We start from the raw sequence: 27,637 nt of genomic DNA, 5'->3' as shown, positions 1-27,637 counted from the left end.
ACATACCAATAAATAAAAGAAATTCCCAACAGTTCCATGTCTGGAGGAGGCAGAGAGCAAGGGAGTGTCAAGGCCACAGACCCCAGCTCTGTTGCCCACCCACTGCCCACAAAAGGGACAATGAGGGGACATGCCCTTCGGCACTCCACCTCCCTGAACCAGATCCTTATGGAAAACCAATGGGTAAAACCAGCACCGCAGGGCGGGATGGTGACACTCCTGGCGATGTCACCTGGACTAGGGCCGGCAGTACAGGCGCTCCATGGTGGCCACGCTGACCTTCTGCTGGTAGTCCTCCATCCTGTCGTTCAGCTTCTCATAGAGCTAGGAGAGAGGCAGGAGTCACGAGGGATCCCCCCCTGTCCCAGCACGCTCCCACGCCATTCCCCATGCCGGTACCCACCACAACGCTGTTCTCGCTGGCGCTGCTCTCCCGCAGCGCCTGCAGCAGCTGGTCTATGGCAGTGTAGGGAAGCCACATGGTGGGGGACGCTGGGGACAGAGGCACCTGGAACACACAGGAACCCTCACATCGCGTCCTCGGGGAACATCCCACCACACCCCAACAGCGGGTGAGCTCACCTCGATCCCAAAGTACTGGTGCCCTTTGCCCAGCACAGCATCCACGTACTCCAGGACCAAATCCACGGCCTCCTCCAGCAGATCGTAGTTCAGGTACAGGCGCAGCAGCTCGGCAGCGTCCACTTCCTGCCAGAAAGAGGGAAACTCAGCCAGGGAATGTGACCAGGACTGGGACCACGCTGAGACAACCTGCTCTGTGTCACAGACGTGTTTTATGAAAAATCCTTTCCTTAGGATTTTATCTCCTGAGAAGCTGAGAGACCTTAGGAACAAAATGTAAACAATGGTTATCTGCTGCTGTGGAATGCAACAGGATCTGTGATTGGTCTCATGTGGTTGTTTCTAATTAATGGCCCATCAAAGTCCAGCTGTCCAGACTGTCTCAGTCAGTCACAAGCCTTTGTTATCATTCCTTTTCTATTCTTAGCTAGCCTTCTAATAAAATCTTTTCTTCTATTCTTCTAGTATAGTTTTAATATAATATATATCATAATAAATCAAATCTTCTGAAACATAAAGTCAACATTCTCATCTCTTCCCTCATCCTGGGACCCCTGCAAACACCACCACAGCTCTGAGCCTTGGTACCAGGTGCTCTGCAATGCAGTGAGGGTGACCTGGCAGCTCTGGGAAACCTGGAATTTTGGGGACAGCTGTTCTCACCTTGTAGCTGTTAATGAGCCAGTTGGGGAGAGGTATCCCGTGTGCCAGGAGCTTGTTGATGACGCAGCGATGGTACAGGCTGTTCTGGGATGGGTAACGCTCCAAGTAGGATGACAGCAGCCTCCAGGCTTCATCTGTGGCACTGCAAGGGAACAGTTCCCAGTGGAACACGTGCCAGCAGCTCCTGTCCTGTCTGCGAGGCCATGGTGTGCTCCAGGTGATGTGGGGACAGGGTGGAAGCACAGCTCTCCCCACATCCTGTGCCCACAGTTTAGGCATTAGGGGTTTTAAGGTCCTGAGACCCTCTGGATCTGCACAGAGCTCCTGCCTGATCCTCCTCCTCCCGAACTGTGGAGATAAACATACCTGGACTCCTTGGTGGTGACCAGGGCTGAGAGTTGGTTGGCTGCCAGCCAGTCCCAGGCCTTTGCCTGCGCTGCTTCCCCTCCCAGCTGGAGCTTGATGCACCTGCACGACCAAAAGCCATGGGAAGGTGGGTCCCTCCAGAGCCAGCCCCTTCCCAACAGCATCAAAGTCCCTTACAGGACTATTCCCAACAAACAACCCAGCTGGACTGGCAGGGAAAGAAGGCTCCTGGGCAAGCTCCACGCCCAAGCCCCTGCATCCCTCCAGCCCTGCATCCCCTGAGGTGGGAGGGGACTGGACGTACTTGAAGGTCAGGCCCTCAAAGATGGGCGTCAAGGGCAGCTTGAAGGTCTGGCACAGGGTGATGGCCGAGTCGAAGAGCCCGGCCCGCACCAGCAGAGACACCGTTTCCTCAGGTGTGGAGTTGCCTGAAGGGGAGGAAGAGCAGGTAAAGCCTCCCCAGTAACACCCCAGTGCCCACAGGGCCCTGCCCTGTGTTACTCATTGAGAGATGCAGCAGCAGGGTGCCAGCAGCCTCCAACACCCTGCAGCAGTACTCCTCAATCCATGGCTGGAGGCTTCCCTGGCCTCCAGAGCATCCCATGAGCCCAGCAGTTATCCCTGACGGGACTGGACAGAGCAGCTGTGACCCACAAAGCTGTCCCTGATGGAGCACCAGCTGGAGAGGGACACAGGTAGCAATACATGACAGGGAAATGCTGCTGCTTACAATCATTGAATTGTTAAGCTTGGAAAAAGATCCCCAAGATCATTGAGGTTAGGGAGAGGACAGTCTCATCACAGGCCTGCATCCAAGCATACATATTCTGGCAGCACAGAAACTGTGGCACTCGGCTCCCTGCGTCACCACTCTGCCCTCAAAGCAGCTGTTCCATCCTTTCCCTGCAATCCCACACTGGGAAGTCACCTCCTCCTGACATTTAGAGGGGAAAGATGTGGACATGTTGTGTAACTTGTACCAGAGATACTAAAATACTCCAGGTGGGAGAGCTACACCTTCCTGCTTCCCAGAAAGGAACAACTTTCACAACTTTTTAACATTGTTCCATGAAGCAGGATTGTCCAGGAAAAGAAATTATTCATCAGTTAAAAAGGTTCAATTTAATGATCTTGAAGGTCTTTTCCAGCCTTAATAACTCTTTGCTTCCATTATTTCCAAAATGCCTTTTTTGTCCCAACTCAGAAGCTCATCCCACCCCCACTGCAGACCACCAGAGCTTGAAAGAGCCAAAAAAAAAGGTGGAAAACTTAAAATTGGTTGTCCTGATCTGCATCTCAGGCCCTGCTGAAGTCAGTGTCTGGATTTCATGGTAGGGATGAGAATTTGATGGTCCCTGGCAGCCTCTGGGACAGGACAGAGTGGGTGAGCCCCCCTCACCTGCCACAGCTGCTGCTGACACGTCGTGTTCCACCAGGGTGAGCCGGATCCGTGCCAGCAGACATTCCCTCTCCAAGTCCTCCAGCTCCAGGATCTCGATCTGGCGAGTGCCTGGAACAGATGATACTGGGCTCTCAGTACTTCAGAAAGGGCTCTGGGCACTGTGCAGAATGTCATGGAATCACAGAATGGTTTGGGCTGGAAGGGACCTTAAAACTCATCCCCTTCTGTGGGCAGGGACACCATCCACTAGACCAGGTTGCTCCAAGCCCTGTCCAACCTGGCCCTGGACATTGACAGGGATGGGGCAGCCACAGCTTCTCTGGGCAATCTGTGCCAGGAGCCTCAGCATCCTCACAGGGAAGAATTTCTTACCAACATTCCATCTACACCCACCCCCTGACAGTCCAAAGCCATTCCCCCTTGTCCTGGTGCTCCATCTCCTGTCCAAAGCCCCTCTCCAGCTCTCTTGGAGCCCCTTTAGGCACTGAAGAGGGTCTGAGGTCTCCCTGGAGCCCTGGTAAAAGCATCTCTACACCCCTCTGCTATCCTAAGAGGATTTGTACCCCAAAAAGCACCAAAGGAATCATTAGGATTTGCTGACTCTTCCCTGCTCCCTTGACTGTGCTTATGTCTTTGATACCATTGTCCTGCTCCTCCTCCTCCAGATGTTAGATAATATGTGGGAACAGCTGCTGCTTTGCCTGCCAGGCACACACCACAAAAAAAAAAAAACCTCTTTAGAAAAAGCAGGTTTAAAAATACCTGACCTTAAATTTTCCTACTGGAACACTGAGGATAACCTGATCCCACATCCTGGGCTGTGGCAGACACAGGCAGAGCTTATTCCCAACAGGATTTCCAAAGGCACAAACAGCCTTGAAAAACTAGAAATTGCCTCAAAAAGCTGGTTTTGTTTTCAATTACAAGTTACTTCCACTGAAAAAAAAAGTGCTGTCAAGGCATCAAGCTGTTAGGAGCTGGCACAGGAGCTCCTTGGGGAATAGCTGCTCCCTTGGGGAAATTGCTGTGCTCTTCAGGGAATGGTGGCAGTGTGTTGTTGGGAGACACTGGGAAATTTAATGACCTTAAAATCCCACACATTATTGATGTGGTGGAGGCAGGAGTTGCCATGAGCCATGTCCCAGCTCCCATGGGAGCTGCAGAGAGGCTGTGGAAACTCCAGAGGCATGGGAAGCACCAGGACTGGGCACTTACTGGGAACAGCCATGCACTCCCCATCGTGGCTCCTCTTCGGGGACGCTCCTGGGCGCTCGTACTTGCAGGAAAAAGCAGAAAGAGGATTTATACCCACCTGCTTTCTGAAGGATAAATCACCGATACAATAAATCCCAACAAGAGCTCTCCATTTCAAGCCTTGATTTGGACCAGGGAAGCTGTGCAGTCCCTTGGGAATTCAGGTTAGTTTATCCCAGGCTATCAGGAACATCAGGATCAGGTGACCAGGCTGCAGCCACCACCTCCCTGAGTCCTGACTGGGATTTGAAACACAACCCCTGGGATTTGAAACACAACACTAACTCTCCTCTCGACTGGTATTCCAGCTGTTCACACTCCCCAAAACATCTTCTGTCTTCAGCACAAGGTGATATACTCCCATATCTATCCATCAGCCCATTCCCAAAAGCTATCCCACTTTGCCCCTGCCCTAAAAAGGGGGGAATGGCACAAGGGTGATGGATGGGATCAACGAGCAGAGCAGGACAGCTGGTCACAGGCAGCAGATAAGAAGTCCAGTGTCTGTGCTCCCATCAGAAAGGATTCTGGAAGCTCCTTTTCAGGAAGCTCAATTCTCACCACAGCCCCGGAGGCCGGCTGCACTATCCAGGCGTATTCCGGGCGGATCAGGCGCAGACAGTTGATGGCGGCCAGGAAACAATTCCCCTGCTTCTGGAGCCCCCGCAGCGTCCGTACCTCCCTGCCCAGCCGCATGCCGTACTCAAACATCACCGTTCCAGCTGAAAACAGGGAAAAGCCATCAGCCTGGAGAGAGAGGCCACACAGCTGGCAGGGCAGGGAAAGGGTGTCCCAGCAGGTGGGCAGTGCGGGTGCATCCCAAGCTTCACCTTTCCGGTAGTTGTGCCGGTACACGTGGAAGGCGTAGAGCAGCTCGTAGTAGTTGTGAGTCATCAGATCCACAGCCCGAGCGTGGGACTCGATGATCCCAACGACCTGCAGCACACAGAGGCTCCAGTGGGTCCATAATCCCCTCTGAAGGGAGGGTGTGCCCCCCACAAGCCATGATCCCAGTACAGGATTACCTCATTGTGCAGGTTCACGTAAGGAAATTCCACCAGGTCCTGGAGCTGGGATCGCTCGCAGAGAACCACCACTAGCTGGCGTAAGCAGTCCAGCTGCCTGCAGAGGGAAGCACAACCCTTTGGAGGAGCAGGAATAAACCCAGGAGCAGGAACAAACCCGGGATTTAAGCCACAAACAACCACTTTGTGACAAGCTCCTGACTTCCAAATGAGCTCTGCAGGGTTTTTCCTGGCTAAGAACCAACTTAAACCTTCAAGTTTCTCCTGTACTGGAAACAGAGATCCTCTGGAAAGGCCTCTCAGGAGGGCAATCTCCCTCCCTCAAACAGTTAAAAAGCATTCCTATTTCTCCCCATTATTCCAATATTTTTCTCTGCTAAGATAAAACTTTCCCTAACCAGTTCACTTTCCGAACTGAAATCTCAACACTATATCTTTTTATTAAGCAAAATCAACTAGGCTCCTACAGCTTCTAAACATACAATGCTACACACATGATCCTTCAGTCTCTTCCTTGTTTTTCTTCCTCTCATTTTCCTCTTTTGAGAGGGTGCCAATCCCAGGTGTCCTTCAGATGAACATCCAAAAATGAATTCTACATTTTTAAAGCCACCTCTACACATTAACTTAACACAGCAGTCATGCCCTTCCCTAAAGTATGGTTTTCCTTTCAGTTTCATGGAAAAATGGGACCATGGACCTCCACAACAAAGATAAGCCTGTCACCTACCTGCCTGGATCTGGGTTTTGTGTTAAGGCTACATAGGCTTCACTGTTGTGCCCCAAATCCAAGTGATGTTTGAAGATGCAGGTCCTCAAAGTAGCCTGAAAACAGCACAAATCAGTTATAAACCCAGCAAGAAGTTTCTGTGGAAGAGGTTCCTGAAGAAACAGGGAAATAAATGGCTGTACCTGGCTTCTCCAGTCATCTGCTGATTCCATGATGGCCAGGGTGGCCAGCTCAATGACCAGCTCTGGCAGACCCAGCATCTCCAACAGGCGAAGGACCTGGAAGGCGGGAGGGTTTGTTGGTTTGTTTTTGGTTTTTTTTTTAGTTTTAGGAGCTGTTCCTGCCCCTAAAGATATTTAAGGGATTAGACTCGAAAGGGGAATATTTGGGTAAACCGCAGGGATCTGGATGAAATCCCAGCACGACAGGACCAGATTGTAGCTTCTCTGGAGGATTCACCTCTGTATATGGGGAATTTTTGAAGCATTTTAAGCATTAATGATTAGTTTTCTGGATCCTAAATCCAGGGAATCCCTCACCAAGAGCCCAGCTCCAGGCTTGCAGCCTGCCTGAACCACAGCATTATGCAGAAGATAGATCTTATCTCAATTTAAACATACTCATTTTAATTTGCCTCAGAGCTTAGTAACCCTTGCCTTAGGCAGCATCTTACATCGAGCCTGGACATGCCTGGTTTCTGCTTCCAGCAGCTAGATCTCATCCTGCCTTTTTCTGCTGGATAACCAAGTCCTTAGCTATTAGGAAACCAACAGGTGGAAAGTACCTAACTTTCACATACTCAGCTTGTCATCACCCCCAAACAAAGAAAAGAAAGCACAAATTTCACATTCCACAAGCTAAGTTTTCCGAGGCTCAAGTCACTTCCCACAAAGGCAGGGATGGAGCAGGAATTCCCTCTCCAGTGTGGGAGGACTTGGTGCCAGTTCAGCTGCTCAGCACTGTACCTTGTTGTAGTACTGCAGCCGTGGCGTGGAGACCACCTCGCCCTCCTCGGGCTGGATCAGCCTGTCCAGGAACTCCTCCCTTCCCACCTCAGAGGCAGCTTGGCAGAAGCAATCCAAAGCCTGGAAGCAGACCTGGAATCAGCTCACTATCCCCTTCAGGTGACTGATCCACCTGCTGTACAGGTGAGGGGACAACACTGCCTGTCCCAAGCTTGTGAGATCTTCCCAAGAGCAGATCACACTGTGCCGCTCCAATCCCATCTCTTCCCAAGGGGATGGGATTGCTTGGGAAGGCTGCTTCCTGTGCACCTCCCCCTCCCAAAGGAAAAGGTCTCAGACCCTGGGAAGGAGATGAGGAAAGGCCTCACCTTGTGTCCTTCCCCCATGACCAGGTAGCACCTGCCCATCATGAAGCAGCAGGAGCCCATGTTCACGTGGCACCAGGGCTGCAGCAGTCGGATGTATTCCTACAGGAAGGAAGGAATGGGAGATCGGACTCAGGTCAGCACTCACTTGTGATCTGCAGGCAGCCAGGACCACCAAGATTTTGGTGGCTCCTTTAGCTACTGTGCTCAGGCAAATCCTGCTTCTCCAGCTCGAGAGCAAGTCTTTCCAACCCCACAGTCCCTTCGATGCACTGATCATAAAATCCTGGAATGATTTGGGTTGGAAGGGACCCCTTAAGCCTATCCAGCCCCACATCCCTATGAAAGCCATGGACACCTTCCACTAGACCAGGTTGCTCCATGCCTTGTCCAGCCTGGCCTTGGACTCTTCCAGGGATGAGGCAGCCACAGCTCCTTTGGGCAGGCTGTGCCAGGGCCTCAGCTCCCCTACAAGGAACAATTTTTTCCAATATCCCATCTGGTCCTGCTCTCTTTCAGTAGGAAGCCATTCCCTCTGTCCTGTCAGTCCAGGTCCTTCTCCAAAGCCCCTCTCCAGCTCTCTAGGAGCTCCTTTAGCCACTGGAAGAGGTTCCCAAGAGACCCTGGAGCCTTCTCTTCTTCAGGCTGAATGTTCCCAGCTCTCTCAGCTCTCTCGAGCAGAGCTGCTCCAGCCCTGTAAGGGGGAGATATCCCCTGCATGCTCCTGGGGAAAAACTGCTCTAAACAGCTCCAGTGTCTGTGTGAAGCACCTCAGAAACAGCTCCCAACACACCCAAAAATCAGACAGGATTCTTCCTACATCCTGTTGCAGGGACAGAGCTAGGACTGCAGTACAATGGGCAGGGCAGGTGCTAGAAGGGGAATACCTGTGCAGGAGAGGGCCAGCAGCCAAGGGAGCACATGGATTACAGCATATGGGAGGGAGTGCTGATGGCACTGAGGGCACAGACAAAGCAAGATGACCCAGCCTGGGCCTGTGCCAGCACAGCATCCTCATCATCTTTGGAGGAGCAGCCATGTCCTGCTAGCAGGGCCATGGGACTCAGCAGGAATTGGGAAGAGAAACCAGGACTTGGAAGTCAAGTCACCTCTACAGGTGCACAAACCACCAGCACCTCTTGCCTCACCTTTGCTGGCCATGAGTCCTCTCAAAACCACGTGGTGACGTATCCGGAGCACGGATTCACTCCCTGGATTAGCAGCTACAAGGGATAAATCCTGCTCCAGCTTGTCACACACAATGAGCAACACTGAGAGCTTTGGCCCATGTCCCAGCCCCCTGCTCTGTCACCAGACTGCCCCTGTGCCCGTCTGCTCCTTGCAAGGAGCCTCCTGCACCCCCCCAGTTTGGGTCACCATGCTCATAGCAAAGCTGTTGTTATCTCCCCGGGGTCAAGGCACTTAATCCAAGCTTCCGTGAGCGACTGGGATCAGGGAGAGGAACAGAAGGCAGTGGGGAGGAGGAGGAGCCAGGCTCTGCAAAGATAAAAGCCTGGAGGAGACACCAGTAAGGCGAAAGAAATGCGAGGAGATTCAAAGCCTGCACATACACCAGGAGGGAGAATGATGCTGCTCCAATCTTGGCATTTCCTGGCTCAAAAGCTCTGAAGAATTGAAATTCTTCTCTCAATTCTTCTCAGCAGTGACACAAAAGGAAGCAATTCAGCCCCCAGGTATGAGGGGCTGGGAGGATAAAAGGTTCTGCTGAAAAACAGGTCACTAACAGCCTGCCTGGCCTGCTGCCTCCAGGAATGCCCAGACAGGGATAAAGCTGCACATCACGTGGAGCTGCAGACAAGGAATTGTGCGGGTCAGAACTCGAGCACAAGCAACTCCAGCTGCCAAGAGCACAGGGAGAAAGGTGGAGGAACAGGGATCTGAAATACAGCAGTCTAACACCCCTGGAAATCAGGAGTTCACTGTCCCTGCTACTGGGATGCCAGGAGCAGTCAGGGATGGAATGACGACAGGTGTTTCTCACACTGTTTTTTTATTAATAAGGACATTTAAGAAATAAATCAGTCCTTTCTGGACTGAAGAAACCCTTCTGAAGCCAGGTCCCATGGGCAATCACAGACAGAGGTGGTACAGGAAAGGCTGTGGGCACAACAGCTGCCAACAAGCTCTAGGATTGCTGGGATATTTAAACAGGCTCTGCAAAGATGTTTCAGGAGCGCGGCGTCACGCGGTCAGACAAGCCCTGGGAGAATAAACTCCTCCAAGGAAAGGGAATAGCATAAACCTGAGTATCTGGATGCTCTTGAAAACAGATGAAAGAGAAAATGCTGAAGATGATTCCCCCATGGCAGGGGAGTGGAATGAGATGAGCTTTAAGGTCTTTTCCAACCCAAAGTGTTCTGGGATTCCATAATCCTAAATCACTCCCCATCAAACACTCTGTTGCATTGTCTCAGCTCAGAGATTAGGGGTGGTGGTTTTAAACTAGAACAGGGGAGACTTACACTGGATATTGGGAAGAAATTCTTCCCTGTGAGAGTGGGGACACCCTGGCACAGGTTGCCCAGAGAAGCTGTGGCTGCCCCATCCCTGGCAATATCCAAGGCCAGTTTGGACAGGGCTTGGAGCAACCTGGGATAGTGGACAGTATCCTTGTCCATGGCAGGGGATGGAACTGAATGAGCTCTCAAGTCCCTCCTAACCCAAACCATTCCAGGATTTCACAACTAGGGGAAAGCAGAACTCCAGCACTTGGAAGGATGATGTTTCAGGGAGGTTTCCAGCACCTGTGAGAGGGCTGGCATGATGCACTCACCTGGAGCTGGGTGTACTGACAGCTCCCCATCAGGCACTCTGGGAAGAGGAAGCTGGGATTGCTGGGCCATCTGAGCAGAGGTTAAGGAACACAGGAGAATCCAGTCTGGAAGCCAACATGCCTCTCATGCTCCGTTTGTGGGGGGGAGAGAAGATTAAGCTGCTCTTTATACAAATCATTATTCTGTAATAAGATTTATCCATATTAGAACAAAATCACCAGTACATCTAATCCCCAACTCCTGTTACCCTTCCAAATCCCCCAGCATCCCACCCCACCAAGTCAAGTAGTGAGAGCTTAGGGGCTTAAAGTCAGAAACTCAAATCCTTTATCGTGCACCTAAACAGGATGAAATCTGTGAAATCTTAAAATACCCACAAATCCCATTAATGCCAACAACCTCACTCGTTCAGGAGGTTTGTCTTGGAAATTTAGAGGTCAAAACCTGATTTTGGAATGGCAGGAGGCTCAGTGGCAATGGATTCACAGACAAGGATACAGGAGAGGCAGAAAATCAGTCACTATTGAGGTGATCAGGTGGGGCCAGTTCAAACTTGTCTCAGCCAAAGAGGTGTTTGGTTGCAGGAAGAGTCTGGATATAATGTGTTTTCTGGCCACTTCCTGAAAGAAGAGCTCCACGATCGTTTGAGGGCCGGACACTAAAAGTAGAAATTAAAGGAACAGTGAGTAGAGAGCCCACAGTAGAGATGCCAGGTTTTCCACCCTGTCCTGTGCTCATCAGCGCCAACAGCACAGATTAAGTCAGAGCAAACCAAAAGCACGTTCCACACTCCAGCTTGTTGGTTTTGGATTTCTCCTGCTGTCTGGTTAAGTCAGAGGGAGCAGCAGGAGATCAAAGTGCCCCATCCTGCAGTGTTTATTAACCACAGCCTAATTAAAACACACAAAAAAAGGGCTTTGCTCCCTCTCCACTTGTCATTCCCAGCCCAGCTGCAGCTTTCCAGCATGACAGGGCTGAGGGAGTGCTGAGCTGGCTGTTCCATTCCCTCTCTCCTCATTCCAGCACCCCAAAAATCCCCCCTCACTGACTGTTCCCAACGCCTCTCCCTGAGCTGCCACCTCCTTCCCTGCATTTCACATATTTCTCCCCAAAGAACAGCGGCCAAACAGGACTTTCCTCACGAGCCAGCCAAGAAATAACCCACGACACCAGCACGCACAAAGGATGTTTTCAACTCCCCTGACATTTCCAGCTGCCTCCTGCACCCAGACTCTCCATCAGGGAGAGCTCAGGCTCTGAGGATCACCAATGTCAGAAAGTAGAGGAATTTCTTTCCCAGCTCCCACGTGGCACTGCTGCCTGTTTGTCCCAGATTTCCCCAGCTCCCTCTGAAGTATCTCAGTTTCCAAGTGCTGACTAGTCACAGCAGGCTCTTACCTGCATGTTTCCTTCCCATCCCTGTTCACCTCCTCCCTCTGGAACCACTTCAAGGCCCACATTTCCCTAATTAAGCAGCCTTATATTCTCCCAATAAAAAGCTAACCCAAAAGTTACATCTTTACAGCAGAACTCAAAAAATATGAACCAAATATCAGCTGCAATGTTTTGGGGAGGTATTTCCATATTTTTAAACACATTTTGAGCAAGTACTTCTACATTTTCATGCTTCCCTGAGCTGCTGCTCTTGGTTGCTGTAGGGTAAAGGGTGGAGAGCAGGACAGGTTGGATGGAACAGGTTGCTCTGAGCAACTCCAGCTAGTGGAAGGTGTCTCTGCCATGGCAGGGGCTGGAACTGGATGAGCTTTAGGGTCCTTCCAACCCAAGCCATTCCAGGATTCTGTGACAGACCTGGTCTGAGCTACCACAGCCACTGTAAAGTACACAAGGGGTAAGTTTGGCTGATGCTGCCAGGGTTAGAATGACAAATTTTTGGCTCAGTGAGGCATTCTCATCCTTCTGAGGCTGAGAGTAAAATCCGAGTTCAGCACTCCAAGATCCTTTGTTGTTGCTTTGTTGTTTTTTTTTTTTTTTTGTGGACAGCCTGACAAACATCCCCACTTAAATCAGGGTCATTCAACCACACAGTCCATTAGCTCCCTGCATAAAGCACTTCCCTTAGGTGGCAGAGCCAGGCTTAAATAACTGAAAGGGAGAGTTGATGATCCGTGGACACCTTACCCAGTTTGTGTGGTGTCAGAGCAGTGGTGTCTGCTAACTCCAACACGGAGAGATGCTGCAGATTAGATTCCCTAGGGAAGAAAGGAGCCATCAGTGAAGAGACAACAAAACGCCTCCCGCTTTAACTGTGCTCATTGTTCAACTCCTACAGAGCACAGAACAGCGAGGCCTCACAGGGCAGATTTAGCACAAGGCAGAGTCAGCTCAGAACATGGAAGGGAAAAAAACCCTCCCCAGTGCTCCTGGAGTGATACTCCCACAGGAACCACCTGTGTTCCACACCAGGAAGGGCATTTCAGGTGGATTAAGGAGGACCAAAGCCAAGTGAGGCAGAGACTCACAGCGTGTCCACGGGGACGTCGGAGGCCAGGCACTGGCTCGCCCACCGGATCAGGAAGTAGGACAGCAGCAGGGGAGAGGTGCGGTGCAGCAAGTCCTGCTGGGACTGGAAGAGCTGTCCCCCTCCCAAAACCATCTGCAAGGAAAGCCCAGAGCTTGGCACACTTGGAACAACAGCAGGACAAGAGAGCAGCAACCAGAGAAGTTTGTGGCAGGCCCAGCTTGTCCCTTCTGCAAACAGCAAGGTGCTCAACAGCCTGGCAGAACTCAGCCCTCCCAGGGAACCAGCAGGAACTCTTGCCCCACATCTGGAAGTGTTCAAGGCTAGAATGGAAGGTGTTTGGAGAAACCTGTCTAGTGGCAAATGCCCCTACCCATGTGAGGGGCTTGGAATTAAACAGTCTTTAAGGTCCCGTCCAACCCAAAGCATTCCAGGATTGCTGTCCCTGAGACTGAAATCATGGCTTTGCTGCAGAGATCACCTCAGGGTCTCCATAACCTCCAGCAAAGAGTCACAGGAGATGAAACAAGCTGAGCTTTTGAAGGACACAGGTACATCAAGGTGGGAAAGCAGCAGGTCACATGCCTCATGGTCTGGGAGAGCCCAGCTCCAGAGGGCACCTTGCAATGCACCTTAAATGCTACCAGGATAACCTTATCCAGGAAAAAGGGATTTATTTTCAACCAGGAAACTGCTGGCTATTTCTAAGCAAATAATATTGGTTTAAACAAGGCTGTCCTTGTCCGGGGACTTGTTCCACATCGCTGTGTCCATCCAAAGCAGCAGCACCTCGCCTCACATGGCCTCAGGCCGGGTGGGACAGACCCAGACCAGTCCATCCCACCATTCCAAACACAGCTACCATCGTGGGGGCTGTTTGCTCTGGCTGGAGCAGCTTCCAAAGGGCTGAAACTGCAACCTTGGAGTGTGCTGCTAGAGAACAGAGCTGCCATCACTGCTGGGAGAGGGACAGGGCACAGCTGGAAGAGCTGCATGTGTGCTGATTCACACAGGAGGAGGCTGGAATCCATGCCCTCCTCCCACAAATACACCTTGACTTCCTGGATGTTCATAGAGGAATAAAGGGAATTAGGCTGCTTTGCTTAGGAAGACAAAAGCAGCTGGAGGAGCGAGCAGGACCTGCCCAAGCCTCGGGCTATTCCAACGGCCTTGTGGGATGACAGAGCTCCGCCCTGCACCAGCAGCAGAGCCCCACAGGCTCCCAGGTGCCAGGAGCTGTACTCACGGGATCTCCGAGGCGCAGCAGGAGCTGCTGGAGGATGAGCAGGTCCCGGCAGAGGAGGAAGCGCACTGAGCAGATCTTGGCCACCCCCCCGCACACCACGTGCGCCGCGGTGCTGCTGCCGAACAGCTGGGACAGGCTCATGCGCAGCGCCAGGTGCGGAGCTGAGGGGAAAACCAGCCAGGTGAGGCAGGAGCCACACAGGCAGGAACCGTTCCCAGGATAAGGGCACTTCCTAGCGTTTCCCAGAAGCTGCTGAAGAGCTTTCACCTCTTTCCATGTCAGCGTCAGTCTCGTAGTCCATCTCTCGGATGAGCAATCCAATGGCATGGATGGGGTTCCTGATCTCCTGCAGTTTGCTGTGGATATCCTCCATCACATTTTCCCTGCAACATCAAAAAGATCCTCATCATCATCATGAACAGCAACCTGAGGTTCCAACTGAAGAGGGCTCCCTTACACTCCCTTCCAGCGAGGATCAGTATCCGATCAGCCTGGACATTCCTAACTGGAATCCTTGGCTAGCTTGTGAGTTTTATTACAGCGCCTGCAGGGACCAGTCTATTTATTCCACTCCCTCAGGCTACCAGGAAATAACAGCCAGATAGCTGGCATTCCACAAGGAAACAATTTGGGTTAGCACAGGAACCACACAGGACCACAAGGTTTGACCAAGGCTCTGATCTCTCCCTTCTGTCTCCAGGCACCTCTTTTCACACCTAACAGGAATTTGTGCCTCTTCTGCTCTCCGGGTTGTGGATGGAAGACCCTGCCAACAACTCCAAACCATGGTCGTCCCTATCCCTGGAAAAGTCTCCTGCAGCACAGGGCAAGGAGCCCACACATCTCAAACGCCCTTGGATGACAGGCAGGGACAGCTCTGGACAATCCCAGCTCAGCCACTCTGAGAAGCTTCTGGAAAACCCATCTCCTTACGTGTCATTAGCTATCAAGTCCTCCAGGATCTGCTCTGCAGCCTTTTCTGGAGGCTGGAGGCGGGAGCAAGCCATTTCCATGATGAATGCCATTTCCATAGAAATTGACTCTCCGATCAGGCGAAGGCACTGGACAAGACAGACAACATCACGAGACATCTCCAAATCTGCAATGAAAGAATCTAACTGTGTATTTTCCAAGAGATTTCCAAGGGAAGGTGGGAAGACCATGCAAAAGCCAGTTAGTTCAGCTCCTATCACCAGTAACAGCAGATGGGTCCCAGTTCCCTGTGCCAAACCTTCCCCAATAACAATGAGGCTGAATTAAAGCTCAGGAGTCAACAAGGGAAAGATTTGGGCTTTATTATTCAGAAAATAAAAAATGATGCAACAATAAAAAAATTAAATTCCCTCCAAGGGATTTTTTCCAGCCACAGGTTGAAAGAAAATAAGCAGCACAAAAAAATATATCCTGAAGAAAATGGTTCAGCTCAGCTCTGCAATCCTTTATGGGTCAGATTTTAAATTAAATCCTATTTTTTGAGACCGTGACTGTTTAAAACAGCCAGGGGAGGAACTGCTGGGGCTCCTGCTGAGGCTCCCAATCCAGCTCAGGCCTCCAGCTTTCCTTCCCTCTGCTCCACAAAAAGCTCAACCAAACAGATGACGATCCCACTTCATAAAAATATATAAAAATCACTCAAGCATAAAAATGGAGCTTAGGTAACATTTTCCATTGCCTTTTTCTTAGTGAAACAGCATTCCAGGGCCAGCAAAGCACAGAGGGCACTGTGGTGACAATATTAATGACATGTTTTCCATACTCTGGCATTCACTTCCTGGACACAAGGAACAGCACAGCCCTTTTCCATAGCTGATGTGAAAACATTTCATAAATCCTGGAACGGTTTGGGCTGCAATGGACCTTAAAGCCCATCCAGTCCCACCCCCTGCCATGGGCAGGGACACCTTCCAGTCTCCCAGACTGTTCCAAACCCTGTCCAGCCTGGCACTGGACACTCCCAAGGAGTGTCCACAGCTTCTCTGGGCACCTGTGCCAGGGTGTCCCCACCCTCACAGGGAAGAATTTCACCCAACCCAAACAATTCCATGATTCTACTGGCAGCCTCGACACTATTTTCTAATTGCTAGTGTGAGCATGATGGCAAATTTTACAAAATAAGTACCCCTGCAAAGCCAAAATAAAACTATTTTCATGCGGCTATGGATCAGGAGCCCTTCAAGGGATCTCTGTGGAGATCTCTGACAGGAGGGAAGAAACTCCATGTATTCTCACCTTCAAAGATGGCAGCATCATCCTCAGTCAGGAGGTGCTCGTTGGAGAGGAGATAGAGATGATCAACCAAGGAGCAGGGCACAAGGAAGGACATGGAGCCCTGGAAGGTGAGGAGAAAGTCCTTGAGCTTCCCAAATCCTCTGCAGAAACTTGTTCAGGGAACCTCACCCCCACCCAGCCTCACCTTCTTTAGCAGGCACACCATGCTGGTGTAGGGGTTCAGGTGCAAGGCCAGGGGCCTGGAAAGAGCTTCCTGGTACTGCAGGCAGCAGGCATAGAACTTGGACCAGAATTCCACCTGCAGCTGCCAAAACTCCTCTGGGGAGCACTCGTATTCTGTCACACTGCCCTGGAACTGGTGGGGGCAAAACAAGGGAATCAGGAACAGCCAAGTGAAATAAGAGCAAGATAAAACAAGGGAATTGACACAAAAACAACATAGGGATCTCTCAGGTAGGTCTCCTAATAATTGTTATTTAGAAGATAATCCCTCTATTTTGGATTCTCTTCCAAAATGATGAGCAACTGCTCTGCAGGGTGGTGGTCTGGGCACCATGGGATGGGTGACCAAAGTGCACACAGGGAGCAGAGGCAGAACAGCCAGGATTCCAAAAAACCAAGAGGAAAAGAAAACCCCAGGCAGGAAGGATGAAGACTTGTACTTTTTAAAAAAAGTTACATCATTCCTTTTGGAGAAAGAAAGGATAAACCAAGGTGTGGGGTCACCTGGCACCTAAAATATCATGACATCATGTACAACACAATATACTGGAAGGAAAATCCATCTCACCTCATTTTCCACAGCTAAGGTGACCTCTTTCCTTAACTCATCCCACGTCAGATCCATGTGCCTCTCAGTTCCTTGAGAAAAGATCTACAAAGCAGCAAGAAACTTGGATTTTAAGGCAAAATAAAGGTCTCGCCAAAGGTTCAAGCAGCACTCAGTGAGGTAAAGCAGGACAAGAGCATCAGCCAGCACTTTGTGGGATGGAAGTGTTAAAAAAAAAGGTCTGGATGCTAAATTTGGGATACATGGATGTGTGGCAATGTGCAACCACCACAGCTCAAGAGATTTAAAATGTGTGTGATGTGGCATTTAGGGAGGTGGGTTAGTGGTGGCCTTGGCAGTGCTGGAGGGAACTGTCAGACTCCACCACCTCAGAGAGCTTTTCTGACCTCAGTAATTCCATGACACATCCTGACAAACAGCACCACAGGGTGCTGAGTCCCCATTCTCCTGGCTACATCAGCAGGAATGAAAAACAAGCTCATCAACTTGCTGTGCTATCCAAGGGGGAAAAAACCAATTATCTGGATTCCAGGTTCCATCTCCAGCTGTGGGCACACAGCAGCTGCAGCCCAGCAGCCACCAACTCACTCCAGGGACTCCCCATGAAAACAGGCCTGGCAAGAGCTCCAAGGAATCCTGCTGCTTCACATCTAAAGGGCCAGGAGGATGAACAGAGAGCATCCCAAATTCCCTCACATTTACCTGCAAAGCCTTCTGGATAGCTGCATTAGTGAACCGGCCCGGCATGAAGAGATATTCCAAGTAGATTTCCTGCAAAAAGATCATGACTTAAGGAAGCTCAAGGATGAGGAGAACATTTAAGGTGCTGTTTCTGGTCTTTCCTCCCATTATCAACATCATCCCCTGGATCTGTGTTTCTGTCCACACCCTGCTCCAGCCTGAGATCAAAAATGGCTTCCTGCACACTCCTGACTTTGTTTATTCCCATCCTCTCTCCTGAGTAGCCTCGTTATTTTTGGCTCACCCTGGGGTCCTGATCCTGCCGGACCGTCACCTCCTCCTCAGGGAGCGGCTGCACAAACACCTGGTTCCACTGGCCTGCAACATTCCTGCAAGGAAACAAGCCTGGAATCAGCTTGGCATCCACCTGAACCAAACCTGTGGCTTTCACCAGCAAAAACAACCCTCTGGTTTTTCTGGGTTCCACACCCTCTGGGTGTGGAAAAGGAGGTTTGTGCAGTGACAAGGGACAGATTTTGGCAAGAGAGGTTAACTGTGGCATTCCTAGCCATAAACTGATGGAACACTTGGTTGGAATCCTTCATTTAATTCAACATTCTCCCCATCCCATTAACTCACAGGCAACTGTCAGACTGACTAGTAGCTTCTTCTCCTAAAATTTGCACTCACAGCATTTTTCATCCACTGGTCAACTCCCTGATTCTGCACCAAGCCATCCTCTCAGCTTTATATTCAGGGATGATCCTTTCCCATCACCATCTCCCCAGAACATGTTCTTTCCTGGAAGGGACCACCTGGTTGTTTTGAAGGAGCTATGGGGAAGCACAACGCTCCCTCTGCCATGCTCAAACTCCACTTTCAGCAATCCTGCTGCCTGGATTTTTGCATTTTCCATGTTCCAACAGCTTGAGTATAAATCTCTGAGTTGAGGAGTTCTGTCAGGGTTTTTCTGCAGTTATCCCAGTGATCCATGCCCAAAACTCACTGCTCAAAGTTGATGTATTTCACAACAGTTTGGTTCTCCTCGTTGTGCCACAGTGCCCAGATCTCAGCCGAGGTTAAGGCAAAGTCAACCAGAGTCTCCTAGGAAAGAGGAAAAGAGCCAATTTCCTTTCTTATTCCCAAATTAGAACACAGAGAAAGGTGGGTACTTAACAGCAAAACATTCCCCTGTGGAATTTAACAGGCTTTGGGAATTGTTCAGTCTGGAAAAGAGAGGGCTTTAGGGTGACCTAATTGCCCCCTCCAGTACCTGAAGGAAACGTACAAGAAAGATGAATAGGGAATTTCAACAAGGGCTTGGAGTGACAGGACAAGGGGGAACAGCTCCAAACTGAAAAAGAGGAGATTCAGATGGGATATTGGAAGCAACTGTTCCCTGTGAGGGTGCTGAGGCTGCCCAGAGAAGCTGTGGCTGCCCCATCCCTGAAAGCATCCAAGGCCAGGTTGGATAGGGCTTGGAGCAGCCTGGTCTAGTGGAAGGTGTCTCTGCCCACAGCAGGAGATTGGAACAACAAGAGGAGCTTTAAGGGGTTCCTTCCAACCCAACCATTCTGTGACTCTGTGATTTAAATCCCAAAGTCCAGGCCTCCTCCTCCTGGGGGCCAGGCCCCAGCTCTCACCTGTGAGGAGAACAGGGAGGAGATGTGGTCAAGGCTGTAGCGGTTGCTCTCAGTGCTCACCAGCTGGAAGACACAAAACTACAAACACACCTCATAAATCATTTCCTGAAGGACTAAACCAACACATCTCATGGAGTATCACCATTCCAGTCTATCTCACTGCCTGGTGCTAGGGGTAACAAAACCTGGAGGACAAGAGAGGTGAGCTGAGCACACACTGGACCCTCTGCACAGAAATCCTGGCTTCTCCCTTCTCCCCAAGGACACTTATCCCTGCCTGGACCCAAAGGACTCCCAAGTCTTTCCAAACACTAAACTTGAAAAACTGTAAGACCACCGCACCCAGCACTACCAGTGACCACAAGATGTAGGAAAAGAAGAGGACTAAGGTGGGAAAGCCCCAATTTCTCAGCTGCAGGCCCAGCTCTGCATGTTCTTCCCAGAGCAGAGCACTCTTGGGACAGCAGGACTCATGTTACACACTCTTGTTCTGTGTGGGAATTCCCTGGAGAAAGGGATAAGCTGTCCAACAGATGAGCCTGGTTTGTGCTGTCCTTCCTCTCCTGCTAAATTTATCCTTCTCCACAAAAAGTTCTCCCTAAGTTGCAGAAGCATCCACATGCTCCCAGGAGCCTGGTGTAAACACACCACCAGCATTTCCATGCTTTTAGCTCCTGTTGGACCTTTCCTTTTCCCACAGCACATTCACTCTTTCAGAGCAGGAGGTAAACAAGTGAACCAGCCCTCATGGATCAGCTTAGTCACACAGGGAATTCCACTCCCAGAACTCAGGCACACATATCCCCCAATGCTGTGGGGGAGGGAAATGTTTATTTAGAAACCACCGATCCCTCCAGAGGGCCACACGTGAAACTTTTCCCTTTTCTTGCCTTCCAAACCCAAGTCCTAGGAGAATGACTCCTTTTCCCAGAGGCTGAAGAGCCCGTGGCTCCATACCTGCCCTCGCTTGGGAGCGTGCATGTAGACTCCCAGGTAGAGGCCCAGGGACTGGGAGAAGGCCAGGCGCAGGCGGTGCCCGGTGCCGGCCGCCAGCCGCAGGTCCCGGCTGACCGGCATGAACTCCAGCAGGTCCGCCACCATCAGGCACATCTGATCCTGCAAACAGCCAAAGCAGCAGGAGAGCAGCTTAGGAAATAGTCTGGATTGAGAAACTGCTCCTCTCCTTCCCCTTCAGAAAACATCTGCCCAGAACTTGGCACAACAGATGTGAATTATGGCTCCATACGCTTACCTGAACCCCTCCTTGGCTTCTCCCAGCTCACCTGGGCCCCCTGCCCACCAATCCCACAGGCTGCCAGAGCCCAGGCATGCAGGAGAAAGCTTCCCCTCCCTCCCAGAGCACATTCCAGTGCCACTGAGGCGTGAAAGCACCGTGCTGCTCCATTAGCTCTGGCACTCAATATCTGGAGCGAGAGGCTTTTATTAACTTCCTATTGACAAAGACACTTTCATTACTGCTGTACTGCTGAAAGCAGGAGAAAATCCATTTGGGATGGCTCCTTGGGCTTCAAAGCACTCCTGCCTGCCTTCCCAAACACTCCAGTAGGTCTGGAGGAATGTGCATGCTGCAGTTGAGACAGCCACACATACATTGCATGATGGTACACAGACTATCACCATACAATATCACAAGGCTCCAACCTGTTCACAGTAACACCCTACCACATCAGAAGGTGTCTGCCCATACAGAGCAACATCATCTCACCTCAGAAGGCTGCAAGCATCTGCTCATCTTGTCCTTCAGCCCAACCTTTCATACCCATGATGTTCATGCACTGCACCTGTGAGCCCTCTGTTCCCTTTGGTGATTGGTCAGTAACCCCTCAGCACTCCATGGCTCATCACCTCCAACACTGCTCACCTGCCTTTCACAGCTGCAGCAAATTAGGGATGGGGCTCAGTCACAGCCCCGCTCCCAATTCCCACAAACTGTGTGCCTACAATTCCCTTTTTTTTTTTTCTTTTAAATAAATGCTATGTCTACTATTTCTCTACAGGGCCCTTGCAGAAGAAATAGTAAACATGGTACAAGTATCTCTTTTGTAGGTTCCACCAACTCTAGAATGCATCCCTGTACTGACCCTGATTCACTCTCTAAACTTACATATTATTAAAATCTTTATACTTACATTTATAGAATATTGACAATAGCAATATACAAGAATAAGCCAAAGGCCAAATGCCAGGATATCAACAGCTATACAATTCCCCCAATAGCTACACAACTTTTAACAATATCAATAATTATACAGCTATATAATTCCAAGTTACAATCCTTTTGCAATTGTTAATAAAATAACAGTGAGATCAGTGTAGAATGGATAAAATGCGAGCACAACTCTTTGTCAACGTAAAACATATTTTGTAAATACATTTACAAAACTAGATCTAACATGGATAATATGCAAAGACAACCATCCAGTAATAAAAACAAGAACAAATTCCAAGGCAGAACATTGCCTAAGCTGCAAACAAAGCACAGCAAAATGGGAAACACCAGGAAAAGTTGAGCTCAAGTCACCAGGTTGGTTGAGGGCTCTGTCATTTCCACAGCTGGGCTCCCCCATGCCACTTCCATTTACCCAAACAAGGATGATTATTCACACAGAGGATATGGAATCACTCCATCCAGGCACTGTACTCTGAATTTCTCCCTCTGGGAAACCTGCTGGTACCAGTGCTTGCACTCAAAGACAGCAGGGTCCCCTGAGGGGCTCAACTGGCTGGATGACTGCAACTCAGTATTGTTCTTTTCAATAATGCTCCTATCCAGGGAGCAGGTCCTTCCCACTGTGCACCACAGGTATTCCAATATCCCCTCCACACACTGTAGTTCGGAATACTTGGGTCTTTCAAATATCCATGTTTACAATGGAATTCAGTATAGTCACCTGTACAGCTTGGTTTATTCAACCCATTTCAGCTCAATACTGTTTCTGCCCATATCTTCTTCTGATGCTGTACAGGACACCAGGAAAACTGGGGAGCTTGTCCACTGCCCACTAAGACAGATGATTGTTGGGGATCCTTTCAACATATAGAAATTCGGGCATTTGTATTCCACAGTATCACCATGTTGATATTCTTGCAAGGGAAGACAAGAAGCTCTGCAGTGTGAATAGCTGGAGGTGTGCCACATCTCCCAGCTTGTCCTTTGCAGCTCTGTCCAGGTCCCACAGCCTTTTCCTAACTTCTTTCCAAACACTAAATGCAGTACTTGCATCAGTCTTAAAATCTTATTACTTTGCCCATGGTAAAACCCTAGAAAGGGCATAGTCAGTAGTCTCAACTCCTTCACTTTTCCACAAAGCTTTCCATGTAGATAAAACACTCTGTTCTTCACTTGGTAAGTTATTTCCCATTATGCCCTCAGCAGCTCAATGGTACTCCAGGTGTCAAAATCACTCTGGTCCAGACCAGGCAGCTTCTCCTGCTGCTCTCACCACCAGGCTGGCTCTGTCTCAGGCTGGACCTCGCCCTACAGCCCAATCCTGAGTCACATCAGGGTCACCATAGGTCACAACACACACCACAGCACAGGCTGCAGTTGAGAGGGCCACTATACACAGAGTATCACCACACAGTATCAGGAGGATTCAACCCATGCAGAGTATCACCCTACCACATCAGAGGGCTTCAGGTGTCTGCCCATACAGAGCAACATCATCTCACCTCAGAAGGCTGCAAGCATCTGCTCCTTCAGCCCAACCTTTCATACCCCTTACTGCTGATGCACTGCACCTGTGAGCCCTCTGCTCCCTTTGGTAATTGGTCAGCAACACCTCATTACCTTCAACACTGCTCACCTGCTTTCCACAGCTGCAGCCCCCACTCCCAATTCCCACAACCTGTGTGTCTACAGGAATGAGGCTGGGCAGGAAACCCCTCACTTCACAGACACTGCTACAAACACACACCACGACTGTTCTCACATATTGTCCCAAATCCCAGCGTGCAGAAGCCACAGCCACAATTTAAAGGGAGACAGAACCACACTCACCTGTGATTCCTTTGGCTTTGTTTTGCTCCCCCAACCCCAGGTTCTGCTCACCTTGTAGGACCACATGCGGAGCTTGTGGTCCTGGCAGAGGGCGAAGAGGAAGGCATCGTGATCCAGGCAGTGCACCGAGAGGCTGACGGGCACATCCGAGGGGCCGCCATCACCCCTGGAAAACCAGAGGTTACATCAACACCTTCAAAGAAAGTTCTCCATCCCTGCAAGTGCCCAAACCCAGCCTGGACACCGGTCTAGTGGAAGGTGTCCCATCCAGGGTGAGACTGGATGAGCTTTAAGGCTCCTTCCAACTCAAGCTGTTCCAGGATTTAATGATTCTAAAATCATGGCAGGTGCACAGATCCAAAGCAGTGGGGTTCTTCCATTGTGCTTAAATCCAAATAAACCACTAGGTGAGATCAGGAGAAGGGAATGTTTCAGCATCCACAGAGCAGAGGATCCCATCACACCAGTGACACCCAGTTCTCACTTGCTTTGGTGGAACTGAAGAAGATTCCCATTTCCCCATCCCCAGCCTGGTACTTGCAAAACACAGGTGAAGGATCCAGAGGGAAAAAAGGATCCAAGCAGTCCTGGCATGGATCCTGCCAGCCCCTGACAAGGACCCAAAAAGCCATGAGCAAGGATCCTGACAGCCCCAAATGATGCCTTAAGTTTTAGATTTCATGTTGTCCAGATTCCATACTGCATCAGTATAGAACTCTGAACTTCATATGAAAAGTTAGCAAGTTCTCTTCCCAGTTTAGTTAGACAAAGCAGTCCTTTTCCAGCCCAAGAATCAAGGACACCACTGCAAGTATAAAGAGCAGCAAATTGAGGAGAGCAATCTGTAAGGATGGATCCTGCCAGGATCCTGGCAAGGATACTGCCAGACCTGGGCAACACCCCCACAATGGCCAAAGTCACTCAGGGCATCAAAGGACTCACTCCCACTTCCAAGAAAAAGGCTCTAGGACTCAGCTCTGCCCCCTAAGCCACCCAAAAGATCCCAACCCACCACGGAGCATCCGTGTGATCCCCACGTAACCTCTGCTCGTCAGGAACACGCCTGGCTCCTCAGCACCAGGGCAGACTAATCCCTAATCCATGCTGGCTGCGAGCCACATCCTGGGCAAATCCTTGAAGGCCAATTACTAGAGAACATGTTCCATGTTCACAGACACACGGAACAGCAGGACCCTGCTAATCCAGCATTCCACTCCCAACTTCCGTATTCTGATAGCTCCTGTGACCCCCCTAACTTTGTTGGGTGGAGTATTTATAGGTGCCTGTGTGACTCAAGCTAAAAATTCCAGGTGAGGGGATCCAAAAGCCAAAATTAGCTCAGTTTATCCATCCCCAGGCACTCACCTGATGGCAGTTGGCATCCAGCCTGTGAGGAAACGCTGCACCACTGAGCTCTGCTTCAACTCCACGACAGAAACACTTCCTTCAAAAACAAAAGGAAAATCAAAAATGAAGATAAAGTGAAACTCCAAGACGGGAGAGGGGTTGTAATGCCCGATCCTTACCAGGAGCATCAGGAGGAGGCAGCTTAAGGACAAAGATCCCTCCTGAGGCAGAGGGAAGGGCAAACAGAGCCTCCCCCTCGCTGCTGAGCCAGGCTGCAGAGGCCACGGAGTTGGGAGCCAGCCCGGGCACGCTGGGAATCACGTAGTAATTGGAGGGATCCCTGATGTGGATCTTGCTGATATCTGTAAACACGGACTGCACTTGGCTCTCTGTTATCAGCTCCTGTGGGGAAACAGGACAAAACAGCCTCAAGTTGTGCCAGAGGAGGTTTAGGTTGGATATCAGGGACGATTCCTTCGTGGAAAGGGTTATCAGGCACTGGAACAGGCTCCAGTGATGGAATTCCCATCATGTAGGATGTGGTGCCTGGGGACATGGGTGGCCTTGGCAGTGCTGGACTTCATAAAACATCAAATCCTGAGCACACATATCTAACGTGCAGGGAAAAAAAAACACACCAGACACTGATGGAACAGCAACTGTCTCCTTGATAAAAAAGACTTTTCCAGTAAAAAATCTCTGGCATAGCTCAGAGAAAACTGCTGCTGACACATCCCAGGAATAGCAGCTCTGCCACAGCACAGGGTCATCCCTTGGGAAAGCTCCCCAGAGTTTTAAAAGCAAGACAGAAGCTCTCCAAGAGAGGAGAGGATCCTGGTAAGAAGCAGGCACTAGAGGAAAAGTCAGAGCAAATGGGGAGAAGCACAGAATCCTGTAATGGTTTCAGTCACAAGAGACCTTAAAAACCATCCAGCTCCAACCCACATTTCATGGAATGATGGCAAATGTGATATAAACCCTGCCTAGGATCTATCTGCCACATGAAATACAGATCCCAACCCAGACAAAACCAGCCAGAAGCCCTCTCAGCTGAGGAAAAAAAAAAGACAATCCAACCAGGAAGGGCTCTGGAAAAGCTGAGGCTCATTCCCAGCAGCAGCTCAACTCCAGTGTCATGACACAGGCTGGACACCCAGCCAGTTCCTGAGCAAAACACGGCTAAATTCCCCAAACCTCCACTTTTCTTCTTGTTCCTGCTGTATTTTGGGTCGCCTACCCCTTCCCAAGCCCTCCCTGTGCTGACAGGGTCCCCTGCCGCGGCCCCGGCGGCATTCCCGGCACTCACGCTGCGGTAGAGGCGGGCGGGGTGAGGGAGCAGCAGGCGGTGCACGGTCTGCGCCGTAAGCAGCAGCACCACCAGGTGACTCTGCACCTCGCACAGGTGGATCCCGCCCGGCAGGAACGGGCAGCCCTGGATCCGCAGCCGCACGGCGTTGTTCAGCAGGTTCACGTCCAGGGACTCCTCCACCAGCTCCACCGTGTCCCCCGACGTGCTCCTGCGGGAACAGAGGGGCAGAGCTGAGCATGAGGAGGGTCTGAGAGGGGAGAGATGAGGATGAGGAGGATCTGAGGGAGAGGAGGGTGTCAGAAGGGTGAGAAGGGAGAGGTGTGGATGAGGAGAGTCCAAGTGAGACAAGGCGGACGGGGGCGTGCACTCACCATCGCACCCAGCGATTCCTGGTGGCGGCCCCGAGCTGCGCGCTCTCTTGGTAGCAGAAGCCGCCGGCGCTGTCGCTGTAGCGGCCGGCGGGCAGCGGGGCGATGCCGGGGGGCACGAAGCTCAGCTCCTGCGGGGATCGCGGCGGGGCCCGGCCGGCCGCGCTCAGCTCGAGGCAGCTCCGCGCCGCCAGAGCCGCCGCCATCTTGGGCCGCCGCGTTCCCGCCTTGGCCGCGCGGGGCACGGCGGGAAGGGGCGGGAGCGGGCGCCCCCCGGCGGGCGGGAGGGCGGGGGCAAGAGGGGACAGGGCGCCCCCCGGCGGGCGGGAGGACGGGGGGCAGGAGGGAGAACAAGGGAGGGGGAGGAGGGGGAGGGCTCGGGGCGGGAGGGTGGGCAGAGGGTCTGGGGAGGGGGATCCGGCATGGAGATGTGGGAAGGGGACTATGGGGAGGGGAGAATGAGGAGAAGGTGTAGGAAGGGGCTACAGGGAGAGGGGAAGAGGAGGGGCTATAGGGAGAGTGGATATGGAGGGAAGGTAAAGGAGATTTGGGAAAGGGGTTTGAGGAAGGTCTATGAAATTTGGGGCAGGACACTGGGGAACAGGACAGGAGGTCTGGTTTAGTGGGGGTGTGTGCCCTCAGCAGCACCCGCCCCAGCAGCTCCTGACACCCACCTGTGCCCATCCCTCATCCCAGGGAAGCAGCCACAGCCGCCTTCCCGGGCATGTCCAGCACACCGGACCCAGCACTGGCAGAGCACATGTTCCCATACTGGTGTGGGCAGTGGGGACCCCACCATCCACGGATGCCACACGTCCCCCACAACACCACACAGTGCCAGTGCCAGTGCTGGGCCTGGCCAGGCTCCCGCTCCGCTTGGAACAATCCGGCCTTTGAGTGGATCCAGGGCCGGCGCACGAGGCGCCCGCCTGCAGAATGGGCCCATTCTGGTGGCAGGTGCCATGAGGGGCCGGGGGCTCCAGCTGGCCCCCAGCTTTACTGGGGGGGTTGGAGCCCAGTTGGATTTGGCACACAGTTGGATTTGGGGGTTCGAGTGTCACGGCAGTGCCAGGGCCATGCATCAGTCATGGAAGGGGCTGAGGTGGGATGGAGGGGCACTGGGACCAGGCCTCACTCACGGGCACCCTCCTGCCTGGGCACCAAGGGGTGCCCTGCATCCACCCCGTGCCTGGTGGCAATGGCTGTCTATGTCCCTGTCTGTGTCCCTATGTCCCTGTCTATGTCCCCTCGGGCAGGAATGGGAGGTGACCATGGCTGGGGATGGGACCCCTTCAGGAACCCGTGTCCCCTGGGAAGGGACCCAACCGGTGACGCGGCGGCTGTGTGGGCTCCCATCCACCATGCTCTGCGCACCCC

The 27,637-nt window shown here is 51.4% G+C and overlaps 1 protein-coding gene across 1 annotated transcript; it reads right to left on the bottom strand.

Annotated features, from left to right (window-relative positions):
- Position 1: 1 nt before the first annotated feature.
- Positions 2-26,466, bottom strand: NUP160 (nucleoporin 160). The gene is made up of 35 exons (XM_054275498.1): positions 26,264-26,466; positions 25,890-26,100; positions 24,763-24,985; positions 24,602-24,680; positions 23,288-23,402; positions 20,173-20,331; positions 19,216-19,293; positions 18,579-18,676; positions 17,877-17,961; positions 17,594-17,662; positions 16,892-16,975; positions 16,286-16,456; positions 16,102-16,201; positions 14,806-14,971; positions 14,140-14,255; positions 13,873-14,033; positions 12,628-12,761; positions 12,287-12,357; positions 10,646-10,805; positions 10,147-10,216; positions 7,356-7,454; positions 6,988-7,107; positions 6,205-6,300; positions 6,023-6,117; positions 5,293-5,389; positions 5,098-5,203; positions 4,829-4,989; positions 4,229-4,289; positions 3,011-3,121; positions 1,916-2,039; positions 1,612-1,713; positions 1,246-1,387; positions 583-708; positions 404-508; positions 2-324 (listed from the first exon to the last, which is right to left on the bottom strand). Exons 1-35 carry the CDS (start codon positions 26,464-26,466, stop codon positions 238-240), a joined length of 4,185 nt encoding a protein of 1,394 aa, XP_054131473.1. The 3' UTR covers positions 2-237.
- Between the last annotated feature and the right edge of the window lie 1,171 nt (positions 26,467-27,637).

Source organism: Melozone crissalis, unplaced genomic scaffold, assembly GCF_028551555.1.
Source record: "Melozone crissalis strain CALT ecotype California unplaced genomic scaffold, PUWL_Pcris_2 ptg000018l_1, whole genome shotgun sequence".
NCBI lineage: Eukaryota > Metazoa > Chordata > Aves > Passeriformes > Passerellidae > Melozone > Melozone crissalis.
Note: the sequence above shows the minus strand (reverse complement) of the source record. Positions and strands in the feature narration are given on the sequence as shown.

Excerpts from the sequence above, each read along its gene's own strand:
- NUP160 (XM_054275498.1), bottom strand. The coding sequence starts at position 26,466 with ATGGCGGCGGCTCTGGCGGCGCGGAGCTGCCTCGAGCTGAGCGCGGCC. Across the intron at positions 17,962-18,578 it reads AAATACATCAACTTTGAGCA|GAATGTTGCAGGCCAGTGGA; the intron begins GTGAGTTTTGGG and ends GTTTCCTTGCAG. Across the intron at positions 14,034-14,139 it reads TGACGCTGACATGGAAAGAG|CTCCGCACCTGGCGCTGCGC; the intron begins GTGAAAGCTCTT and ends TTTTCCCCTCAG.